Genomic DNA, 24935 nt, shown 5'->3' with positions numbered 1-24935 from the left:
AAGACGGAACCCAATTAAATTCTATTGCTTTTTAAAACTATCACTACCTGTTAAAACCAAGGTATAACTCTCTGGGTAGTCCAGGAGTGTAGCGCATTTGAGTAGATTATTGAATGTTTCTTCCATTAAAGAAAAATAAGTCAAAATACTTTAATTCCCCTGAAATGTTTCACAAATGTTTTTAACCACTTGCAGGCATAGAATAAGTTATAAAGTTAGGCTCCATCCTTTAATTACTCCTCCAAAACCAAGATGACAAAGAAAGTAAATAATTAACTTTAATAATTTCATTTTAAACTTGAAACTAATGTAAAAAACATATAAGGCACACTCTGATTCACACTAGTTCTTATCATGACTTTTGAGCCTGTCATTTTGTGAATATGTAAAAGGAAGGACCGTCTTTAAATGACCCATATTCTAGCAGCAGCAAATCATGAGTATTTTAAACTGGTATTTTTGTTTTTAATTCAATATCATGACTAACAGAGCTATTGTTTATTGACTGTCAGTTTTCCAACAAGTAGAAAAAAAATTGTAGAATTTGATATGCTTGATAGTGAACACTTCGATATAATTTATTTTTCTTTGGATTCCAAATGTACTGTGGATATCAGTTTTATTTTACTATAGAAGTTCACAAACAGCAATTAGATAAAAGATAGGATAAACGCACTTTTTCTTATTCACATTTTTGCTAGGTTTCATTTGTATCCAGTAAACCTATAAGAATGTGTTCACGTGCACAGAACAAAATGAAAACTAAGAGATCTCTAAATATAAATTTATGTGTTCTATCTTTATATGTAAATAGGATGGAGTCAACAGAAAAGTGCGAAGCCGTAATTGGTCATTTTAATGGAAAATTCATCAAGACACCCCCCGGAGTTTCTGGTATGTTGTTTGTCTAAATTTTATCAGTAGTCTTTTATGTATTGTGTGTATAATTTTAACATGTAATGATTCTTACGTCAAGAACAAAAACGCTTCTTTTAGCTCTTTAAAATTTATTTCTTTGGATCTACAAATAAAACTTAAAAATTCATCTCTCCCCAGACATTGGGTGTTTAAATATGAATGAAAGCAGACCCGTGGTAAGGAGCTGTCTGACTTGTAAAGCATTCAGAAGCCTCCTCTTTGATGCATAAGCCATCCTCCAACCCACCGTATCACCATCCTCAATAAATCTTCTGTCCTTCAGTCACATCCGTTGGGGACTGGGGTACTTTCCACCCCAGCTCCTTCCTTTGTTCTGGAAGATTTCAACATGTGCTACCCCTCCCCCCCTTATAGTGCCTGGACCTCAGCTCCTATGGCCTTTCTGTCCATTCCCCTGTCGCCACTTTCTCCCATTGCTCTGCCCTGTGTTGTCATGACCAAGAACACTGCACCTCAGGAGCTTTTCATTCCAACATCATACTCACTCTGATTCCCACTAAACCTGATCTGAAATACAAAGGGATCCTTCCATTTTCGCTCTTTATTGGTTCTCCTCTACCTCTTTCCCATCCCCCCCAAATCTGGTCTCCATTTTTGAGCACTAAAACCATTTCTTTAGCAGCATCCTCAGTTTCCTTATGCTCCATCCCCTGGTCACACCTGCTTGGCAGAACACTGAACCTGGATTAATCCTGCAACAGTCCACCCTCACTGCTGCTGTTACACCCAGGCAGGTAAAGGCTGTCTTCAGCTTGACCAGACCCTCAGCATCACTGGTCCTCACTCAGCTTTCTCACCCTTCCTTAGCATAATTCTTCTCCATTTTCACCATCCTGCTCAGTCCCCTCCCTAACCCCTGCCCCCCACCTCTAAGCAGATGACTTCACTTCCTACTTGATGAATAAAATTGAGATCACCAGATGGAAATGCCATCGTCAACTTCCTGCTTCCTCCCGACAAGGAGACCTACACCCGCACCCATTCTTGCCTCCCTCCTTCCCAAAAGTCTCAAGGACAGGAGGTTCAAAGCTGTGGCCTTGATCCCATCCCATCAGGACCTTGCTCTGCCAGTTATCCCCTCCCTCTCCTATAATTTCAGTCTGTCTTTTGCTTTTATTTTTTTTTTTTCAACAAAACCAAAAACCTTTTTTTGTGATTAATAACAGATCTCTGGCAAGACTAATTGGTAGAGAAATGGGATAAAATGTATAAATAATACTAGAAACAAAAATTGTGACCATAACTATAATAGACGTTCTTAAAATCATAGAATACAATGAACAAAACTATGAACTACTTTATGCCAATACATTTTAATAAATAACTTTCTAGAAAAATCTATCCATTTGTGTTTGAGAGCATTCAGGTCTCTGTGATCTTGAAACTAAATTAAATTAAGCACTCTCTACCTCCTTCACATGTAAACCTTTTAAAAGTATAATCCCACTTCTTCACTGCCTATTCACACCTCAACTCTCTCCAATCTGACTTCTCCCCCTAGTGTGCAACTGAAATTCCTCGTGGTAAACTTACTGTGTTAGTCTGCTAGGGCTGCTGTGACAAAACATCACAAACTAGGTGGCTTAAACAATACAAATGTATTGTCTCATAGTTCTGAAGGCTAGGAGTCCAAGATGAAGATGTCGGCAGGGTTGGCTCCTTCTGAGGGCTGTGAAGAAGAATCTGTTCCAGGCCTCGCTTCTTGGCTTTTAGATGTCTTCTCCCCATATCTCTTCACGTTATCTTCCCTTATGTGTTTCTGTCTTTGTGTCCAAATTTCCCCTTTTTATAAGGACACCAGTCATTGAATTAGGGTCCACCTAATGACTTCATTTGAACTTTAAAGACTCTATCTCTAAATAAGGTCACATTCTGATGTACTGACAGTTAGAACTCCAGCTGTGTGTGTGTAGGGGACACAATTCAACCCTTAACACTTACCCCCTGATTATCAAATCTGGAGGCTTTTTGTGCTGTGTCTACCTGCTATATATGGTACTGCTGATCCCTCACTCATCCTTGAAATGTGTCCTCCTTTGACTTCTGTTTCACCTGTCTCTCTATTTTCTTTCCATCTTGTGTTAGTTCTTTTCTCTCTTGTGGGCTTGTTTCTTCTGTCTACTCCTTATTTATTGGTGTTTCCCTGAATTTCATTTTTGGCTCATGATTCTGATAGATTTCATCCACTCTCAAGGTTTGAACTACTACTTACATTCAGACAGCTCTCAAACATTCATCTCTCATCCTGGCTTTTCCCCTGAGTTTCAGGTTGCCTGGCCTCAGTCACCTTATATTCATCTACTCCAAAACTCAACTAGTCCCCTTTTCTGTCTAAGCCAGCTCCTCTTCCTGTTTTTGTTATCTTGGTTGGTGTAACCAGTATCCACCCAGGCACCCAAGCCAGAAACCCAGGACTGAATCATCCTGGGCTCCCCTGTCCCCCTCCATCCGTCATCTCTCACATACAGTCATTCAAGTCCTTACACTTTTCTTCCTGATTATTTCTAGAATCTTCCCTCTCCCCTCCAGCCCTCTTACCACTGCCTAGTTTAACCCCTTATCTCTCACCTAGGCCATTTTAGTAGCCTCCTCATTGCCTACCCTGTCCTTCCTCTCTCATATCCTCCCTGACTACAGCAGAGAGATTTAGATAAAATAACGGCCTCTGTGTCACTTTACTGCTAAAAGTCCCCTTCTTCCCCCCAGAAGAAAAGACCCAGGATTCCTAGAATGACATTGAAGACCAGAGGTGACAGGGCTCTTGCCCACTTCTTCAGTCCTGTCTCCCTCTGTTCCTTGCCTTACTGTTTATCTACTGAACTGCAGATGGTATTCCAGATACACGGAATGCTGCTTCATTTCCCTTTGCTTTCTCTCACGTGGTTTCCAGTTTCTCAGATCCCTTCAGTTCCCTTTAACCTGGCTGTCCCCTCCTCACCCTTCAAGACTCTGTTCAAGCTTGCCTCCCCTGCAAGGGCCTCCTCTGATCCAGTTGGGTTACCCTCTGTTTGCATAGCACCTTGAGGACACCCACTTGTGTCACAGCATTTAACGTGTTTACTTGTCAGTCCACTAAACTGTAAACTGTAAGCTCCTCGAAGGCAGGAACTGTTTCCTCGTCTTTTTGTTTTCATGCCCAGCACAGTACTCCAACCGTACTAAGCAACAGTAAATGTTTGTTGGTTTTGTATAAATTTCACTACACTATTCACCAAGACAATACTACCTGTTTACAAGCCAGCATGCTAGTGGTTGACCACAAACCAGAAGACATTTCAATTTTTCCCCCACGTTAGCCTTGCATGTGTAACTAGTGTTCAGTATTTATTCCTCTTATAACTCTGGGGTTCCATTTTTAACCAGATGCCTGATGATTATGATTAGGGATTTACTTTAATTTTCTGCATCCAGTTGAGTCTCACTTCATAGGGAACCTATTTGTAAGTATATGTGATACCACAGACTACACTTCATCTTGTAATACTAAAACCTGACAGCATACGGTTGGCATGGCTATATGTAAGCTTGAACTGCCTACAGGCACGAGGTTGGAGCATAAAATATAAGACCTGGAAGTACAGTATTCCAAGGAACTCAGACTTGTGAAAGAGCTTCCCTTTTGTTTTTTAAGTTAGTTTTGTTTTCCCATCAACAATACTTGAGTTGAAAGAAAAAATAAAAAGGAATGCTTTTTACCCTCCAACCAAGTAAAGACAAAGGAGGAATTTCATACATAGAAGTTTAACCCCTGTGCACAGCTGGCACCTGGTGTCCTCCCTGCTTCCCTGTGCCATCTTTTACATAGTCAGGACCCCGGAGTTTGAGTCCCTTTGAAGGGCTGCTCATCCACTCACTGGTGACCTCTTCACTCTCTCAGCTCGTTCTTGCCTGCAACAAGGAAAGTTCAAGAAGGAAAAACATTCAAGCATACATTTGTTGCCATGTTGTATCAATCTAAGATAAGATCTACCAGTTCTCTGAATGAAATAGATCTCAGGGTGTCATGGATCGGGGTTGGACAGTTTCCTTTTTTCTCCCAATGACTTCATGGTTGTGTCATCTAACTTTTCTTTGAAGTGGGTTTGAAGACTATTGGTCACACCCATTCGAGGAAAAAAAAAGACCCTGATTTCCAAACCACATGTAAATGATTGTAGGATCCTCTGCATCTTTGCAGCTAGTAAAGAATAGTTTCTTCCAAGTTGTGCCAAGTGTCAGTTGGGGCACAAAAAACAGACGGGTTCCTTCTACATCGAGAGCGTCACTGTTGGAGGAGCCGCTGTGCAGTCGAACTGTTCTCTTGGTTCTGAGTCAGAATTTAATTTATGCCGTTTTCTAATATTTAGTGATCTTTCCTGTGTATTGGTCTTGGTTCCCAAATAGATTGCAAGTTCTTTGGTGGCGGGGGCTGTGTTTTATTTTTAATCTTGCGGTAGGCACAGAAAGCCTGTGCATTGCCCTGTACCAGTAGAGATTACCAAGCAATTTCCAAGGACATTTTTCATGTAGACCTCATAACAATAGTCATGGCTATTTTGAGGGCCTTTTTGGATACCTTTTTGCATATAAGCAGGGTTGAAGTGCCTTTAGGCAGGAGTTTAAGATGTACAACGTGGGACTTGGAAGCACACTGTTCCAGTGAACCCTACTTTTCCCCAGAACAAGTCCCCAGTAGATTTGAGAACCCACAACAGAATTTGAAACAGTTTTCAACTTCTCTTTTTTGGATACATAATATGAGAGTTATCTTTGACTACCAGTCTGTTGATTAGATGCTACTCTCTCCCTTCTGTTACCTGAATGGCTACTCCATAACCCACTCCATGGGTTTCTCCATGGAGTGCATGATTATTTTCAGCAGAACCAGAAGAAAAAACGAAAATATTGTCAGGCAAGGGTAGATTGAATGAACCTCCACCTTAATGTTTAAATAATGTAGGCTCATTGCTAGGCAGACATAACATTTCATAAATACAGTCAGAGGATGGTTTATTTAATGATGCAGGTTGTTTAGCTGGCATAAGCAGAATTATCCAGGATGGTTTCTGTCAGAGTACTCAGACTCTTGCACGACTGGCAATTTGCCTGTGACATTGGAGTCAAGTACAGTAAAGAAACCCACGTTAAACACAGTTTGCGAAAGACACTTTCTGAAAGTTAACAAACTGAACAGTGAACTCATCTTAACTGTGACACTTAAGAAAGTCTCTAGATGGAGAAGCAGAAGGAGGTCAGTATGCACATGAGTTGTCACTTCTCAGATGTTACCCATCCTCCTGCCCACACACTCTTTTCATACCAGGGTGATGTGGCTGGGTTCCCCCATGCTGGACGGACTCTACCCTGGCCTGGGACATGGTACATAATGTAGTACATATTTATAGTTATATAAAAATCCACATCACAATTTTTAATGCAATCTGTTTTCTGAAATTGCTTATTAAAAAATCTTGTGCTTTTGTGTCTGATGTTATCATATTTTCAAAGAGGCTTTGTCTTTTCTCATAGCAACTTCTTCTTTAAACTCTTTGGAGTTTGTGTTGAAAAAAATAATTGCTCATAAGATCTTTCCTTCTATCATCCCCCACCCAGTCTCTCATTTTTCCCTGAAAATGTTGAAGCATTGTCTTTTATTTGGATTTACGTTGGTTTTGAGTGCTAGCTGGTTTGCAGTAAGTCACATTTGCTTGGAAGGTCCCCAACCAGGGTAAAAGAACCAACGACTTCTTTGTGAGACAATCTAGGTGAATTCCATAGAAGTTTAAAATATCTACTTAATATTAGCTAGATAAAAATTCCATTATGGAGAAATAGTATGGTGGGTGGTTTCCCACACAGTGAATGTTAGAAATAAGGAATGGGAAGTTTTAGTTACGTAGAACTGATGTCCAAATTAGGAGACATGCCCAAGGCAAAAACACTGTCACTCGTGGTCATGATTCAGGGATTTGTCTAAAAAATGCTCTTTCAGTACCTTCCTGGAAGAGAGTACAGTGTCTGAGGAGACTAATGCACATGGCATGTTACCTGGAACTCTCCTAGAGCTGCTTGCCCTGAGCCTGCTGTTTTTGGCTTTGTGGGCATCGCACACAACACACACACACACAACACACATGCACACCCCATGGACAAAGGTCACACATGTGTTCAGTGCTGCAGGAGGCGATGTGATCACCCATCTCTTTCTGGACCTCTCCATGACATGAATAGAGTCCGAATAAGTTTCTGTGTGCTAAGGGCAGAGAGTTTAAAAAAAAAGAAATGTATCTAGTCACTGCCTCTGTGTTAGATTCTCAGTATTCTGCTGGCATCATTCTGCCACATCGCCCAGAGCTTCGTCTGTGTTGTGGAGGAGCTCTGGCAAAGTACGTACGTGACTGCTGGCTGACTCCATTCAAAGACCTCAGCTTGTTGTACACCTGCTTTCTGTGTTACCCTGACTGTTCAGATTGGATTATGTGCCCAGCAGGGCTTCACACTGCTCTTACCCGCGTTTCCTTACTCCCTGTGTGGAGGTGGTATTATTAGGACATTGTCCTATGCCAGGAGGCAGAAAAGGTAATGTTTAGAGGAAAAACTATGACTCTACTAAAAAGGCTGGAAATCTTTCAAGGGTTTTTATTGCCCATTGTGTTCCCTGAATGTTTGTCTTAAGCATTGTTACTCTGTAAAAACAGAAAATTTTGGCAGCTCCAGGACAAAAGAAACACTTGAAGACGTATGCGGTGCTCCTGGTACCTTTAGAACAGTGGGATGGTACCTTTGGGATTGTGGTCTGCTCACAACCCCCTCACCCAGCATGTACAGTGGAGCAGAGTCTGAATGCACGTATTGTTGAGATGTACCCTCCAAGGGCTGTACTCCGTGAGCAGTCATTGGCGTGAAAGCAGGAGTGCTGGAACAGTCCTGGGTGGCCAGTGGGATGAGGGCTGTCTTGCGGATCCAAAACCCAAACTCATTCTCCACCAAGGAGAAGGAAGTCTAGTTTTTAAAAAGTGACAAAGGACCACAACTAGAAATGTGCCTGAGTGCTGTGCCAGGTTTATGATGGGGCTGCTTTCGGGCAGTTGTTATCACCATCAATCATACCCAGCCTACCGCAGGCCCCTCAAATCCGTTTTATACCTTTACTTTATCAGGTTCTGCCGGGGAGGAACAATAAATAGTGGAGTAAGATTTTATTAAAGCATAAGGATCTTGGGTGGAAGATGTAGGTGTTACTTTGAAACAGTTTTCTAAAAGACATTTTCCAGTAACTTCATCCTTAACTACGACTTGAACATTTCTTTATTCTATGTGAAGCCAAGGCAGCAACCCTAGCCAGCTCGTTAAATCTCGCAGAATCAAATCCCATGGAAAACAGGCCAGTCTCTAAAGATGTTATAACTTCTGAACCAGAAGTCCCTCTCCTGAGAATTTATCTTAATAATTCAAAGGCAAGAGGAGGAGCCATAATTCAAAAATCTGAGCTCCTCTTGTTGTCATAGTAGTAATAACAGTAGTTAGTATGAGCTGTTCTAAGCACTTTATATGTTAATTATAACGATCCTTTGAAGTAAGTACTATTCCTGTCCCTGTTTCGCAGATTATGGAACCAGAGACGTTGAGTAACTTGCCCAGAGTCACTAGCTAGTACATGGCAAAGCCAAATTTCAAACCCGGGGAGACTAATCTAGAAGCCCGTGTTCTAACCATAGAATCTGTCCGCCAGTGTAGCAGTTGACACTGGGATCGGAGAAATAAATAATATGCACACATAGATGTTCAGACAATGTTAATTATAATAACAAAGAAACTAGACATGATCCCTTTTCAAATAGAACATTATGTAACCACTTTTCCTTAAATGATTCTATAACAAGGTAGACAAGGGGGCACAATGTAAATGGTAGAAGAAAAGGACCTATCGTTGCAAATATGAAAAATAAATATAGACATAGAAAAGTAGTAAATATAGAATATTAAAATATTGATGTTGGAGTGATAGGGAAGTACTGCATTTCCGTTTTCTATTTAACCTGACTTTAATGTTGTTAAATCATTATTTTACTGATAGGTAAAACTGAGTGGGACATGGAACCACTGTATAAGGGTCAGGAAAGGAGGAGAGATGGGAACCCAACAGCAGGTGTGGGAGGACAGGGTCTGTGGAGAGAAGCTGTAGGTCTGTGCTGTAGTTGAGCAGGACAGCAGGATTTGGTTAGAAACAGAGAGGAGCTAAAGCAGGAAACAATATTATGCACATAAAAAAATGGATAGTATTTATTCGATCCTTAGGTTGAAATTTTTAAAAGAAGAGCCCCAGACAGTTCCTTGCATGTTATTAGTTGAGGAATTTTGAAAGTAGGCAACATTATCGGAAAGAAAGCAATTACAGAGTAGGCTAGTTTTCTACAACTGATGGAAAAGCTTCTATCGAGGGCAGTTCACATTTTACAGAATGTTGATTGGGATAAATACTGCATAACTAGAAAAATGGGAGTTTGGAAGGAGCAATTTCTCCAGCTGTTAGAACACAGTGAGGAAAAGGTCCACTCTGTTACAAACTACAGAGAAACCCGAGTCCTCTGAGCTGCTTGATTAAGATGCGTGAGGAGGACCTCCAGGAGGTCACATCATGAGCTACACTGCTTAGTCAAAGCAGACATGCGAGAAGTGACTTATAGTGTGGCTATCAAGGGAAGACATTTGAGCCTAAATTATGGTAGAGTTTGAGCTTCAGAATATGGGTAAGGAAACCACTTGGTAGAGATGTGCGGTGAGTCATCACGGACATCACCCATATGGCTCCTAGTCCCTTAGGAGGGGTTGTTAGTGCCACAGAATCAGGCATTAGTAAAAGATCATCCCACCCACAAAGCCCTTTTGAGGACACATTGGAGAATCCGGTAATGCAGTTACCTTAGATGGCTCTAAGAGGTGCCAAAAAATATCAGACCAGTGTTTGCATTTGTGGTATTGCTTGCTGGAGGTTATACTACAGTAGCCAAGCTTTTGGAGGCACATGTTCCTTTAGGTTCTGATGAACAAGGAAATAACTTTTCTGTCTTGGATAATAAGGAAGAGAATCTAACCTGAGAGATCTCACAAGACATCTGAGGTGCACCCTTCACAAAGCCAAAAGACTGTGGTTACTTAAGGGGAAATTCAGCCTAGAATACTGTGCATATTTGGCAAAATCAATTGATTGGGATAATTTTATATAACTTTTATATTCGTTTAGTACAGAAATATATTTTAAATCACAAATCATTTGTTAGAACTCATTGCAATTAATTGTTTTGCACAATAGGGTGAAGAGTTGCTACTCCAAAAAATTGACCATATAGAAGATATGAGTTGACTGTTCATACTAATTTTTTAAAGTTAATATACCCAAACTTACCTATCGATCATAGTCGTATTAACTAGTATTCATGGCCTGCCTTTTCTGCATGTCAGTACCTCCCTTCTAAAAAAAACAATCAAGGAAGTCACTTGAAGGGTCTGTTCTGTAGAACAATGTGACATCACATAGAGTGTCCCAATCTTCAACCTAGAACCTGTGTATTAGGCTCCAAAACACAAACTAGAGACTATTCCCTGGTTTGGAATAAGCCACAGGATATACCGGTCAAGTAAGGGTCTCTCTTTTTGAAATAAGCACACACGCACCTAAAACCAAGTGGGCCATGGCACAGATCTGGGTGTGTGTGTTTGTTTTTCTGTTCAGAAATCTAACTGAAATCATCTAACCCCCCTTGCTCAGCTTAGTGGTAGCATAAATGTCTAAAAGAAATCTTCGTGTAGTTGCTTTCCTGGAGCACATGGTGCAATATTGGTGATAAATAAGAAATCAAGAACTTATAGGGATAGGCTGTTTCTCATGATGTCATCCAATTACATAGAGCAGCAACTATAAAAGAAATATGCTGTTCCTGTATCAGAAGTATTTCACTTCTGGGTGGCATTTTTATTAAAAACAGTGCTCTGGGGACAGCCCCGTGGCCTAATGGTTAAGTTCAACACGCTCCCCTTTGGTGGCCTGGGTTTGGTTCCTGGGCACAGACCTATACCACTCATCGGCAGCCATGCTGTGGCAGCGACCCACATACAAAATAGAGGAGGCTTGGCACAGATGTTAGCTCAGGGCGACTCTTTCTCAGGAAAAAAAAAAAAACAAACAGTGCTCTGTACCATAAATGGGTAAATGGGTTTTCATAAGATTGGGTGCACTCTTGTCCCCATTAGACTGCAATCCCTATGAAGTAAAACCCTGTTTTATCCACCACTGTATCCCTAGTTCTTAACAATGTACCTGCACATAGTAGGTGCTCGATAAAAATTTCAACTGCTAAATAGAGCAAAGGGAATTTTAATACAAGAAGGAAGCTGTTAGAATTTTATATCATTTCACAGGGAATACTGGGGCACCCCCATTTCCCTGAAACAAGGAGCCAGCAACTATTTTAAAAATGTGTGGTTTCTACTGGTTATAATTCTTGTTTTAAAATAAGAAATTTGTTTTCCTAAGATAGGAGACACCTGCCAGCATACAAACTGTTTTAGCTACTTACCGTTTTGCTTTTAGAGGGGGAAAAATATCTTAATGACAGCACAAAATCATGTAGTAAATATAAGTGGTTTTTTGAAAGATTCAACTACATCCAGTTCCATTTGTTTCACTTTAAATGATATATTTGCAAACATCTTGTTGCTCGCTTGATGTTTACCTCATCATTATCTGTTTTTAGCAGGCTTTTTTGTTGCCTGAGATTGCTTTTTCTTCGACAGAGCGTAGTCTAGATGAGTGAAATGTACTGGAAACTCTTTACCACAGATATAGGGACGCTTGGCCTTTCAGCGAGTGTGGAGCTTCGGCGCTCGCTGGGAATTGCCACCTCACTGCTTCATTCATACCTGCCTGTAGTGAACTTCTGGAATGCACCCAACCTGGTCATCATCTTTCTCTGGAAGAAATGGTGCTCATGGAGGAAAATGGTCCTTCGCATTACTCACTGTGTCAAGTAAACTGTTTTTTTAAAATAAAGTTAAATTTCAGTCTAGGAGCTAGTCTTTATAAGGCCTCTAGATTAAAGTCTGTCCTCCAAGTGAGGTCCCACAAAGTGCCAGCACCAGAGTTTATTATACTCTCTTGCCCTATGAAGTTATGGGAGGCAAAATCCTAAAACCTCAGATGTTGTTGGAGAAAACATTCGATGCCACCAGGGCCTTTCTACATCTGCAGAGAGTGAGATCTTTGCTTCTCTTTGTCTGAGTTTCTTATTTGTCTTTAGAAGTCAAAGTGAGGCATCCCCAGCCACAGCAGACACATACTCTCCTTACTCTTAGGAGGGTTTGCCCTTGATCCCCTCCTTCTATGTGAGTGCTGTATTCTCTCAGCCCTAATTTCCATCTCTCCCTAAATGGCCCAGTTGTAGAATTAAAAGCATCAGTGATTAGAAAGCTCTCTTGCTTCATTGCATCCATTTACTTTACCTTCTGTGATCGTTGGTGAAGGTAGAAATTTCCCAAAATCAATACTTTTTTTTGGAAAGATAAAGAGTGTAGTTCATCTACAGTCTAGGATTTAGCCCCGGTCCATCTTGCGACACAACCCAGTTTGCCGTTCTGTGTTCAGGAAAGCCTGGGAGTGGAGTCAGAAGGTAAACAAAGGCCCCCTTTGTGAAAGGTAAGGCCCAGACTTTCTGGTGTTCTCACCAGCCCATCACAGTTTTGCTCTCACCTCCTCATACTGTAGTGCACTTGCTGTTCAGAAGTGAGCGCCCATTCCAGCTGTCCCTCTGGAGCGGTTCACGCCAGGGAGAGGAGAAAGGAGCGCCAGACAACAGCCTACACAGCTCGCCGAGAAGGAATTACAGTTGGGTTTTATGTTGTGTTTTGTTTTTTGCCAGAGAAGTGTTGAGAGGCACTATTGCTTCCACCCTGTCATTAGTGGGTGGGTAATAGTGATATAAAATAAGAGATGAATTAGGATAATAAGGGGCAAAGGAGAAAGGAGTAAATTTTCCACAAGTAATATTTTTCCCTTCATGGTTATTTAACTTTGAAACAGAACTTGAAAGTAGTAATCACAGTTCTACAGTAGACAAAGGACAGATTGTGAGAACCAGACAGGAAGGTGTGATTGGCTTTATTACATTAACTAGAAACATACAAAAACATGCACCCCTTTCAGGAATACACTGCTATTTCCGTTATGAAAAGCCAAGGAAAAGTCATGGGTGGCCTACTATGGTTTGCCTTTTTGTTTGTTTGTTATTAATTTTTCTTCTTTTTTTTTTAACTAATGAATATGTATCCCTGTAAAATAGTTTCAGCAGCTTTTGCTTTTCTATGTTAGTTTCTTGAGTTGTTCGTTGGATCATTTTATGATGTGGATATATAGTAAAGCAACACCAAGTGGGGTGGTAAATGGCTCAGAAAAGCCTTTAAATAGAGTGGGCAGGTGTTTTCAGCTTTCTCACAACAGCTATCTTCAATGCTGTATCCCAAAGATAAACAGATAGTATTCATTCATTGATTCAACGAAGATGTCATAAGCGCCTACAGCATGCCAGACGCTTAGGCACTGGAGATACAATGATGAACAAAACAAATGTGCCTGCCCCCATGGGGCCTACACTCTGGAGGGGAGACAGACACCAAACAGATTACCACACTCGCAAATTGTTCTGAATGCTGTGAATAAAAATATGGTGTGAGCAGTATAAAGGGGAACTTGTTTTCTACCCAGGGAAGTGAAGGCCTCTCTGAGGAATTACAATGGGAAGCTATGAGAGCATTTTTAAGTTGGGAGAGGAGAGGCTGACACAATCCTTTTTACATTTGAAGATTTATAGAGGTGGAATCGGAGAGAGCCCAGAATGAAAAGAAGTGGATCTGCACTTAAAGTGCGGAAGTGAATCAAAAGATTCCTTTCCTTTGCTTCCTCAGAATAGCTCTTTAAAGGTTTTTATTACTCTCTGGTTTGAAAATAATAACTAATGTATTTTCTGTACTGTATTTTTCACCAGTGGATGACCGTACAGGGGTCTGAGTAAGCTTTGCCTTAAAGCGTTCTATCACTTCCCTTATAGCACTAACACTGCTCCTGTTAAAAAAGAAATTCAGTTCCGTTTTGTCATCTGTACACACACATGATTTTGGTTTCATGTTATTTCTCCCTATTTATTCAGCTCCTACAGAACCTTTATTGTGTAAGTTTGCGGATGGAGGACAGAAGAAAAGACAGAACCCAAACAAATACATCCCTAATGGAAGACCATGGCATAGAGAAGGAGAGGTGAGACTTGTAAGTCCTTTCCTGAAACTTTAGTGCGGGTGTCTGATCATGAAGGCCTACATGAATGGTGCCAGATTTAAAACTTTGTAGTCCAGATAATGTTAGATTAAAACTCTTCCCAGTGGATATGGTGCTAGGAGAGTGACGATTCTCTAGACAGACAGACAGACGTAAAAACAGCTATGTTTACCAGTTAACGACATATAAAGTAAAAGAGCATTTTACATTGCTGTAAGAAATGCACGTGTTTTTGTTTTTTGGTGTGTCATGGTTTCTTAGATTTACGTTTATAATTATTCAGAAATCATGCTAAATAACATTATTAAAATAATTAGTATATTTGTTGTTGAGTTTTTTGGTCTAATTCTTTAGAATAATGTTTGTTTTTTTTTTTTTTTTTAAAAAAAACAAAAAACTCAGGGCCAGCCTGGTGGCGTAGCGGTAAGTCCGCACACTCTACTTTGGCGGCCCGCGGTTCCCAGGTTCAGATTCTGGGAGCAGACCCACGCATTACTTGTCAAGCCATGCTGTGGCAAAGTCCCATATAAAGTAGAGGAAGATGGGAATGGATGTTAGCTCAGGGCTAATCTTCCTCACCAAAAAAAAAAAAAAAAGAAAAAAAGCTCAATTTCATAATAAAGATGTTAGACCTCCATTTCCTCATATTTATTTCCAATGAATTTCTTTTTTTCTAAAGTAACATACTAGTGCAAGAATGTCTAGGGAACTGCTGTCTAGTAGAAATATTCTAGAATCTGCACTGCCCAATGATAACCACTAGCCACATGTGGCTATTTGAGCACTTGAAATGTAGCAAGTATGCTGGAGGGACTCAATTTTTCTTTTCATTTTAAATAGCTGCATGTGACCAATGGCTACCATGTGGGACAGTGCAGATCTAGAGCTTAATTGTCATATTGAGTTTATAATTATGTCTGTCTAACAGAAACTCTCAATTTTATCAAATGCTACTAAACTATCACTGTTTGATGTTGCCATGACTCTAAGAAATGGAATGTTTAAATCATGCCTTTGCAGATGAATGTTTCTATTTCTTTCTCTTTCCCATAGGCTGGAATGACACTTACTTATGACCCAACCACAGCTGCTATACAGAACGGGTATGTCATTAAGATAAATACATAATGGCTTGAGGGAAAATGTGAAGGTGGAAAATAGCAGACATTTGTTCCATGAATTGTTCTGTTTAAAGGATTACTTAATAAAGGCTTTTGTGTTTGTTCTAGATTTTATCCTTCACCATACAGTATTGCTACAAACCGAATGATCACTCAAACTTCTATTACACCCTATATTGCGTCTCCTGTATCTGCCTACCAGGTTTGTACCTTTAGGATTCATCAAGAGTGTGACAACTTGCTGACCACGAATCATTGCTACCTTTTTATGTGTCTTAAAGTTTTGAAGATTTATAATGAAATTTAAGTCAGATGTTATGTAACTTGGATACCCAATTTAGAAGGAGCTGCTTGTTATTTGAGAGTGATTTACTTTTACATATAGGAGAACGTAAAACAAGGGGAAATGGTTGTCAGTTGTCAGTCCTTGAAATCAGAGCATTTTAGAATTGGGATGAACCCGAATACTTCCTCCACAACAGGGCCTGCCGTGGACCCTGTGTGTCCCAGAAATTGAAGCTTAAGGAGAATTGCCATTAGGTAAAATACAGGAGAGGTGTGCACCTACCTTTGTTTATTCGTCAGCAGGAACTGACAAAAGAGCAAGGAAACATGCTAATAAATAAAGATGTGTCTCTATTAGATAACATTAAATGAGCTGTGCCATGAGATTGGAGGCTGAAAAAAAAAGGGGAGGGGGGAGGTGACTCCCTGTTTAGGTTATTTTGTGAAGAGGCCTTACCTTAAAATAAATTCCCAACTTAGAACCAAGATCTCATTAAGCACCTTGTTATAATATTGATTTGGTTTTATTGCAGGGTTAGCTCCTATTCTCCATGAACCCAGTGGTGTACATGCATTTCTCCTCCTTTATCAGAGTGCGTCTAACAGGCTTACTGCCTTGGCCCAGACAGGAACTTCATAACGGAGTTCAGTTGTAGACATGTGGGAATACAGTTCTCTTTTGTTGACTGTTGAGATCATGTGTGACTAAACTAAACTTTTGTGTATTCTTGTTTTTAAAACAATTGAATTAGATGTTGTAGCCCTGATTTCTGGGGTTAGAGGACTGCAATATCTAATAACTGTGTTATTTTACCTCTGTAAGCCTCAGTTTCCTCATCTTTAAAATGGGGATAATAATAGTTTCTATTTCATAGGCTTCTTACAAGAACTAAATGAGACTAACTGTGTAAATAGCTCAGCACAGTACCTGGCATATCATTAGCTCTCAATAAATGTTAGCTCTGACTATCATCATTAATATGCAGGATTAGCGGGCTGTTAAGAGTATATTCCTTATACTTTTTTAAAATAATGGATTGGTCAACATAAACAATATCATAAAGGTGGTTCTGTCTAAAACATAAAAGTAGCTTTGAATAACAAAGAAAAGTGATTAAATGCACTAAAACTAAAGTTTGCAAGTAGCGTTCAGAGCTTCCCTCAGCTTTTAGGTTCTTTTCTCTTCCTTTCCCTGAGTTGTCACTTATTTTCTTTTCTCTTAGCTCTCTGATTGTTATGTTACTTATGCTGGTGCTTCAATCTGCTGGACATAGTATTCACTCACTTAATGCCTCTTTAATTATTTTGGACTTCAGATTTCTGTTTTCCTTGCCTGTATAAGCCTCAGTGTGATCTGCTGTGGTGCATTTTCTCTAATTAACAATTACTGTGTCTGATTTTGAAAGGTAGTCTTTCTTAACTATCTGAACTTGGAAACCTCTGCCATTTATGTATATTACTAAAAAATAGAGACATGTAAGCTTATTCTCAGGCAAATGAAAGATTGTGCATATTAATTTGAATGTATGCTGCTACAGATATTACAGCTATTAATGCATCTCCCCACCACCTCTTTTCCCCTCTTTACTATAAAAATGATGAGCGTTTTGGCCACAGAATTGTTTCATAGAATAAAAAAATTGGGAGACCAGTGTTGGTAATAGATTTGACATACCTACCTGGAAACAGTATTTCATTTCAAAGCCTGATTTCTTCTCCTGAGCATTCTGTCTTTCCCTAACATACATATGGAATTTCATTCCATTGGCCTGACACTCAGTGCCATAACTTCTAAGGCTGATGCTTAACCCCGTAAATTTAGGGACCCAGTAGGGTCAGTGGATGAGCTTGAAGTGGTCTGTGATTCCCCTAAATTGGTTGCAAAATGTGGCTTGTGTATATGCAATTAGTTGGGAGAAAAGGTGTATTTCTTTCATCAGGTTTTCAAAGGGATCATGACCCAAAAGAGGGTAAAGAACCAATGGTTAAGAGTTCATAGAACATAGATTATTATTCCCATTTTACAGTTAGGGAAAATTGAGGACTAGAAATTGACAGCAGCTGATTTGCTGCTTAAGAAAGAAAATTGGATTAGATGTCATAGCTCCCTAACCTCATAATGCTGTAAGCTATTAGATTATTAAGACCACTGAAGCATACAAGAAATGGGAGCCTCTGGCCCAAATTGAGGTCTATAGGGAGCTGCTCGCCTCCCCATGATTTATTCAGTGAAGGCCTTGCACTCATGTTGGAGTGGGCCTTTCTCCACTAAACCACCATATGCTTATACAATTGGATTTGAGAAATTGGCATCTGCAAGAAACCACCAATACCCCGATGGGGAAAGGCTGCAGTCCAGATAACTGAAATGTTAACAAGGCAGAAGCACTTAACTTTGGTCTGCCTTAGGTGGCAAAGGAAACCAGAGAAAACAAGTATCGGGGCTCTGCTATCAAGGTAAATCGCAATACATTCTTCCCCCATGACTCTTCCCCATATCCTCTCTATAGAACCTCTGAAGTTAACAGTAGGGGATAACATACAAGAGGGGTTTGTTGTTAAAAATTAGAGACTGAAACTTATTTTAAAAATTACATGGTCTCAGGAAAGCTCTGGGTATCAAGAAATGGACCGATATTTTTTTGTCTTGAGTGGCAGACTGCACGTGCTTTCTTTCCTGCCATGGAACCTGACTCTCACATCTTATTTCTCAGTCCAGAGGGTCTACTGTGTGGATGCCCTTTTGACTGTAGATGTCAGGATTTAGTTACTGAAGTTTAATTTCCTAAATCTCAATTTCAGGTTTTTATTTTCCATACTAACTAGAAGTTGTTAACCACCAGACAAGATTTCTGAAACCTAATGTCCTGGATATCAAAGAAGAATTGAATTTGGTTGTTTTTTTTAAAAGAAGCACATACTTTAAGGATTAGTTCTGATAAGATGTGCTGAAATTAATTCTCATTCATCTGTATTCCTAAAGCACCTAGTTCATACCTTGATTATAACACTTTTCACTATTTATTTGAGTTGGTGTCTTGTTTATCTGCCTTGCTTAGACAGTAAATTTCTTGAGGGTGGGTCCCGTGTCTTATTGGTCTTTTTCTCTTTGCTGTCTGATACTCAGTAAATACTTCTTGAGTGGGCAAATGGAACTTGGTTTTAAATAATCATTTCATCCTATTCAGAGTGACCAGTTTGCCAAGAACTCTACCTACCTTAATCTGTTTAATCACTGATAGTATTGTTTCCTTATTTTCTTTCTGTAGATTTTAACATGATTAAAAGAGTTCTAGAGAAATAGGTAGCCTTCCAATGGAAATCAATGTTTCTTTCAAATTCTCCTTTTCCAGGTGCAAAGTCCTTCTTGGATGCAACCTCAACCATATATCCTACAGCACCCCGTAAGTTTTTCATCTTAATGGCTTTGTGGTTTGCAAGTAAGCTATGTATACATTAAAACTATTCTCTGGGTTAAAACCATTTGCCAAAGATGGTATGGTTTGGGAAATTTTAAGCATGGAATATGAGAATGTACAAGTTCATTATAAAACTTCCCTTCACCCTTGTCTTAAAACAAATTGGTAATTAACATTTAAGTTAAATTTGCAATCTGTAAGAACTTAAAATACATCGTATTTGAGGCAGGACACCATTTTCTTCCTCGTACCAGTTCTGTAGGAGATCATTCAGTTGAGTTTTTAAATTTTGAAGTTTTTAAATTGCTAAATTTTTAACAGTACATAGGATGAAACAGCTGTCATCTTTCATATTCTGTTTAATGCCAATATAAAGTAGCGTTCAAAATTGAGCTAGAGGGCCGGCCGGGTGGCATAGTGTTAAGTTCACGCACTCCACTTCGGTGGCCTGGGGTTCTCAGGTTTGGGTCCTGGGTGTGAACTGATGCACCACTCATCAAGCCATGCTGTGTCAGGCGTCCCACATAAAGTAGGGGAAAAATGGGCACGGATGTTACCCCAGGGCCAATCTTCTTCAGCAAAAAGAGGAGGATTGGTAGCGGATGTTAGCTCAGGGCTAATCTTCCTCACACACACACACACACAAAAATTGAGCGAGAGATTTTCATCAGTGTAAGCCTCTCTGTGAAAATTATAGATACCAAAGTAGTAACACCTTCTTTGGTAAATAATAAGTGTGATTTCTTGAGTGATATGAGCATTTGTTATACTTATGTATGTATTACATTTTTTTAATTGAATGAGTTACACTTCACCTATTAGATAGTATATTTAATGTGTTTTTCAAAGATACATAAAATCCAGTTTGTTGAATTAAAACATAGATTTAAAAGTTGATAAATAAAGATGGAGAATGAAATCACAAAAAAAAGTTAAGAATGCCCAACACAGTGACCTGCATATTTGCCATGAGAGGGCCACAAATTTGGCCCTAAGCTTTCTAGTAACTAATGCAAAATGGGAATCTTGATAAGCAATACAGTTCACAGTACTTATAAGATAAAAACAGATCCATTGCTGAGGAAAAGCACACAATTCTTGGCCTCAAGATGAGATGGGAATTTCTCTCAGGACACCTCTTCAAGAGGACGCTGCACAGTATAAGACCGTGTGTATGAAACAGCACCCCAGGGATGAGTTCTGAACAGGAAGTTGCTGAGATGACTTTGAAGAAGCAGATAAACATGTTTAGTTGATAACACAGAAGAGCTCTCTGATGATGTCTGTGTGTATGTCATGTGTCTGTATAAAACACACACACGTATGTCTCTACATGCACACATACTTATGCACATGTACATCCACAAACCCACACATACTTACACATGTGTACATATTGACACCCACAAATCCACACGTACACAAATGCCCATGTCAATCTGTGTCCCTAGTACTTTGTGCTGTCCTGTGTTGGAATGCTGGAAGTCAACTCACTTTTCGTTTAGGGTCTTCCTAGTACAGTAGCTGCTATAGATGAAGGAAAAAAGGAGTAGGAAAATCCTTCAGCATATTCTGGGCTTCTGAGTCATTTCCATGTCACCACACACTTTTTGATGATGCACATTAAAAATTTTCTTAAGAAGTGTATTAACAAACCATTTCTGACACACGTCTATATGGTTGGGTTTTTTTTTTTCTGGCAACTTTTAGACAAAAAGGCTGCACATTTCTCAGTTGAACTTCTCCAAGGAGACCATAGTGTGTATGCAGAAGGTTCCTATCTGAGGACTCATTCTCTTTCCCTATGAGTTAGACTGCCTGCAACCAGAATTAAAGGGCCTACACACGAATCTCTGCCCTCAATTGTGTATCTGATTATCACTAAATAACAGTGTATTTAAGGGATAAGTCAGGTCCAGTGATACCAAAAACATAACATTAATATTTGTAGGGTGTGTTGGAATAATTGCATTCTCAGGTAACTGGGTGGTGGCAAAAGTGAGAGAAATTGTATAATCCATAAGAATATTATATAGGATAAATGAGAGAAAATACAAAAATCCAGAAATAGGATTAATTAAATTTGGGTTTATACAATCAATGTGCTGTTACGTAATCGTTAAAAATGATAATGACACCTATGGAGTAAGTTAGATAAATATTTATAATAGGATATTTAAGTTAAAAGCAAAACCCAGGATATGAAATTATGTGCCCTGGTTGCAACTCTGTAAAAACACACTGAGGCTAGAATCTGGGCAGTAGTACCCTGACAGCGCTGACAGTGATATATGAGAGAGAGGCTGGGTTATGGCAATGTTTTTCACCCCTCCTCTCTGTTTTTTTTAACTATATTTAATTTTATTTTTAATGACCAGAATTTTTTGAAATGAAATCAAAGAATCTGAAATTGGGTTATGAAATCATATCTGAATCTGCTTTCCTGGCACCGAATTTTAGTTGAAAGTTCTGAGGAAAACTGAGTGAGTGAAGAATGTGATCTTGATCCTAACAGCCTGATCTTGAATCATATCACTATCTGTGTAATACATTTTTAAACATACACTGTATTTAATATATTCAGTATAAAAAGAAAGAGTTTTGTAACCCTAGTCAGCCAAAAGCAGTTTGCGTTTCCTATTACAGTTCTTCCTGCTGGACTAGCTTGCGTTACAGCTAAGTGAAGGAAAAGGGAAAGGTGTTTATTACAGGAATTTCTATGAAGTCATTGGTCTCTAAAAAGTCCCAGGAAGCACAATCTAGAAGATTTTTAGGAAATTGTTTGTGATACCATTGGCAAGTTTGAGAGGAGATTATTTTAGCTTCACATTCCTCAACAAACTAAGACATTTCCTTTGCAAAAGGTGATTACAGAGTCTTAACTCCCTCCCTCAGTTTGTCTCACATTGTTCTTGTCTCCGACTCTCCAGGGTGCCGTGTTAACTCCCTCAATGGAGCACACCATGTCACTACAGCCTGCATCTATGATCAGCCCTCTGGCCCAGCAGATGAGTCACCTGTCACTAGGCAGCACCGGAACAGTAGGTGGCAAATTAATATCATGTGTCTTGGCAAACAGAGGAGGGTAAATTAATGCAGCCTATGTCTTACACATCAGTTACAGGCTCTATGATGTCAAAGATTATGTCTGATCCCTTCTCACCCACACATTGCCTTCTGCATAGTAAATACTCAGATATTTCTTAATTAATTGATGAACTAGAAGTCTGTTCTCTGGGTATCTCTCCTTTATTAGAATATAGCACCCATACATGACCACACCTAGCCCTAATAACTAGTGACATTGATTCACACGCAGACCTGGTCTCATGAAGCAAAAGATGAAGGTGATACATCGTGGTCAAGGCAGGAGATTTTTCCTCACTTTTTTTTTATGGAATTTGGGGGCACTGAATCACCATCTTAGTATCAACTTATTTCCCCAAAGTCCAGGGGACTCAGTTCGGTATTGAGGTTGAGCTGACACCAGGTTAACTTCCAGGGTTGGTATGTGTAGTTTTAGATGGTGAGATGGCCAAAGGCTTTTAATTCAGTCCACGTCTATGGTGGCTTAAAAGAAAAGAGGGTAGTGTGTTTTCCCCGCTTACATTCAAAACCAGAAGCAGCTTCTTGGGGAGGCTAAACCAGGGCCCCACACATCCAGTGAGATCGACTGGCAAGCTCTCCTGCCTTTGGAAAAGGATGACTTCTGCGTCAGGAAAGCAAGAGTCTATTTCCTGTTCCACAGTGACCTGTTAAAGATCTGAGAAGTCATTTACCTCTTGGGTCGCCGCCTATGGAAACAACTCTAGATACTAGTTTAGGGGGCTGCTGGAAAATAATCAGGTCCTTTGAGGAGAGATCTTCTAAAATAGCACATTGGTGACATTGAATTATTGAGGATGAGAAACCTTCATGATCTTCACCCAGGTGCTTCTTTGTTAGGAAATCCAAAGAGAGGTGGGATTTTCAGTCTGACAGATTCAAAAAGTAGAAAACATTCACTTTGCTTCCATATGACGTATTTATGTGCACAAATTAAACTGTGAGGTAGCCTGTTTAAATTTCTTCTTTGAGACTTCCAGATACTTGACATCCCATCTCAAAATTCCCCAAGGGCTCGGAATTCTGCATGGCTTGTCGTTGCCCATCCTGACCATCTTCTTCTTTTCAGTATATGCCTGCAACATCAGCTATGCAAGGAGCCTATTTGCCACAGTACACACACGTGCAGACGACAGCGGTTCCTGTTGAGGTTGGTACAGACCATCCAATGGCCATTCTGGCAATGAGTAGCTTCAGAAATGGGTAAATTAGATAGAACTCAAAAAAAAAATATCAATCAAAAGTCAAACATTTGCATAAAGAGTTGAGTTTAGAAGGGAGTATATACCTAGAGTTATTTTCAACTATGAAATATAATTCTCTGCATACAATTAGTGTAGCAACAGCCAAGCCACGCGCAAGACTCCCAGAAATATTTTCCAAGCTTGTAGCACCTTTCATACCCCTTCAAGACTCTGTCTTGTCTCCTGTAAAATGATGCTTACAGGCAAATTAAGATAAAGCTGGAGTTTGGAATCCTAGTATCAAAGATTATATCAATAATAATAATTATAAAAAGAAATCAGTTATAATTAAGATGCTTGAAAAAACTGATGCTTCAGAATGCAACAGGGATGGGAACAAACCATACCTGTTTTTATAGAGGTTGTTAGTATAGCCAAATAACTTTTAGTTCTTATTATGGAAGATACTGATATGATATTGATAGGGAAGAAGTCTTACATTTGAATTAAGATTGGACAGAAAGTATAGCGTTTTCCTGCAAAGTACTCTTAAAATTCCAAGGAAGTTTATCAACCCGATCAATCCCACTCGCTAGAGAGATCCCATAGGTTCCAATTCCAGAAGCAGCCCTCAGACTGTGACTGGATTTGGGAGGGGTTCTTGTTTTGTTTTGTTTACTTCTGTTTGGTTTAAATTTGTGCAGTTATTGTTAACCACAGTTACCAGAACCCACAATCCCTTATCTATAGTTCTGAATCACACAAAAAAAATCCGAAAAAAATTCTCTTTGTAACTGCTTGAGCAAAAAACCGTTATAACCTGTGGCCACAAGCAGCCTGAACTAATGTCAGACAAAATCTTTACCCCATTTACTGTGCACAATCATATCTTTCAGTGTAGACCTGTTAATGTGTTTGATTATGAGGTATAGCCCTAGACCCCACTGGGTATATTCTGTGGATATTCACCATATAAATACCATATTTCAGATTCTAAAATCTGAAAATACTGAATTCCAAGTCATTCCTGGCCCCAGGGACTAAGAGATTGTTTGATACATTGTAGCTTGACATGAAGAGACAACTCATAAAAGTTGGGGTGGGAGGTTTCTTTGGGTCTGTCAGACATTTTAACTCCTTAGGGAAATAATTAACCCTGAAAGCTCTACATGGCATTAAGAAAATCACTTTTAAAGAGTGCTTGTTTGTAAGCTGTTGGACTCGGTCAGACCTGCATAGCAGAGTTCGGATTTCATTGCTCACGTGTCTCATCTGTTCTGCTTTGTTGTAGGAGGCGAGTGGCCAGCAGCAGGTGGCTGTGGAGACGTCTAATGACCATTCTCCATACACCTTTCAACCCAATAAGTAACTGTGAGGTATGAGGGGAAGGTCTCCAGGACTGTAGGGCTCAAGTCAGGGAAAGTGTATGATTCTTTTATCGAATGGTACTTAAACTAACTGAGATTTAGTCACACTGCTCTAAACATGGCCAAGCAATCCAGTGTTACTGAAATGTTAAAATCAGTGATTTTGTGGATTTGCAGATTGAATATTCTGTCCAAAAAGAATAGTGCCTTAT

General features: G+C 39.6%; 1 protein-coding gene across 7 annotated transcripts in view; it reads left to right on the top strand.

The window, feature by feature from the left end:
- RBMS1 (RNA binding motif single stranded interacting protein 1) overlaps window positions 1–24935 on the top strand; it is a 207565-nt gene that overhangs the window by 179436 nt on the left and 3194 nt on the right. For 4 of the 7 annotated variants that reach the window (XM_014785904.2, XM_014785903.2, XM_014785906.2 and 1 more), the window contains exons 6-14: window positions 815–894; window positions 14118–14233; window positions 15296–15345; window positions 15472–15565; window positions 18058–18105; window positions 19002–19052; window positions 21998–22108; window positions 23242–23322; window positions 24648–24732. In XM_014785904.2, the coding sequence (XP_014641390.1) occupies window positions 815–894; window positions 14118–14233; window positions 15296–15345; window positions 15472–15565; window positions 18058–18105; window positions 19002–19052; window positions 21998–22108; window positions 23242–23322; window positions 24648–24725 (709 nt within the window). In that variant the 3' untranslated portion in view covers window positions 24726–24732. The remainder of the gene's footprint in view (window positions 1–814; window positions 895–14117; window positions 14234–15295; window positions 15346–15471; window positions 15566–18057; window positions 18106–19001; window positions 19053–21997; window positions 22109–23241; window positions 23323–24647; window positions 24733–24935) is intronic. The other 3 variants (XM_004428272.3, XM_014785907.2, XM_004428273.3) reach the window with 3 other exon arrangements.

This window comes from Ceratotherium simum, chromosome 9 (genome assembly GCF_057802395.1).
Source record: "Ceratotherium simum simum isolate JZ-2026a chromosome 9, ASM5780239v1, whole genome shotgun sequence".
Classification (NCBI taxonomy): Eukaryota; Metazoa; Chordata; class Mammalia; order Perissodactyla; family Rhinocerotidae; genus Ceratotherium; species Ceratotherium simum.
This window is presented reverse-complemented; position numbering and strand designations above follow the sequence as displayed.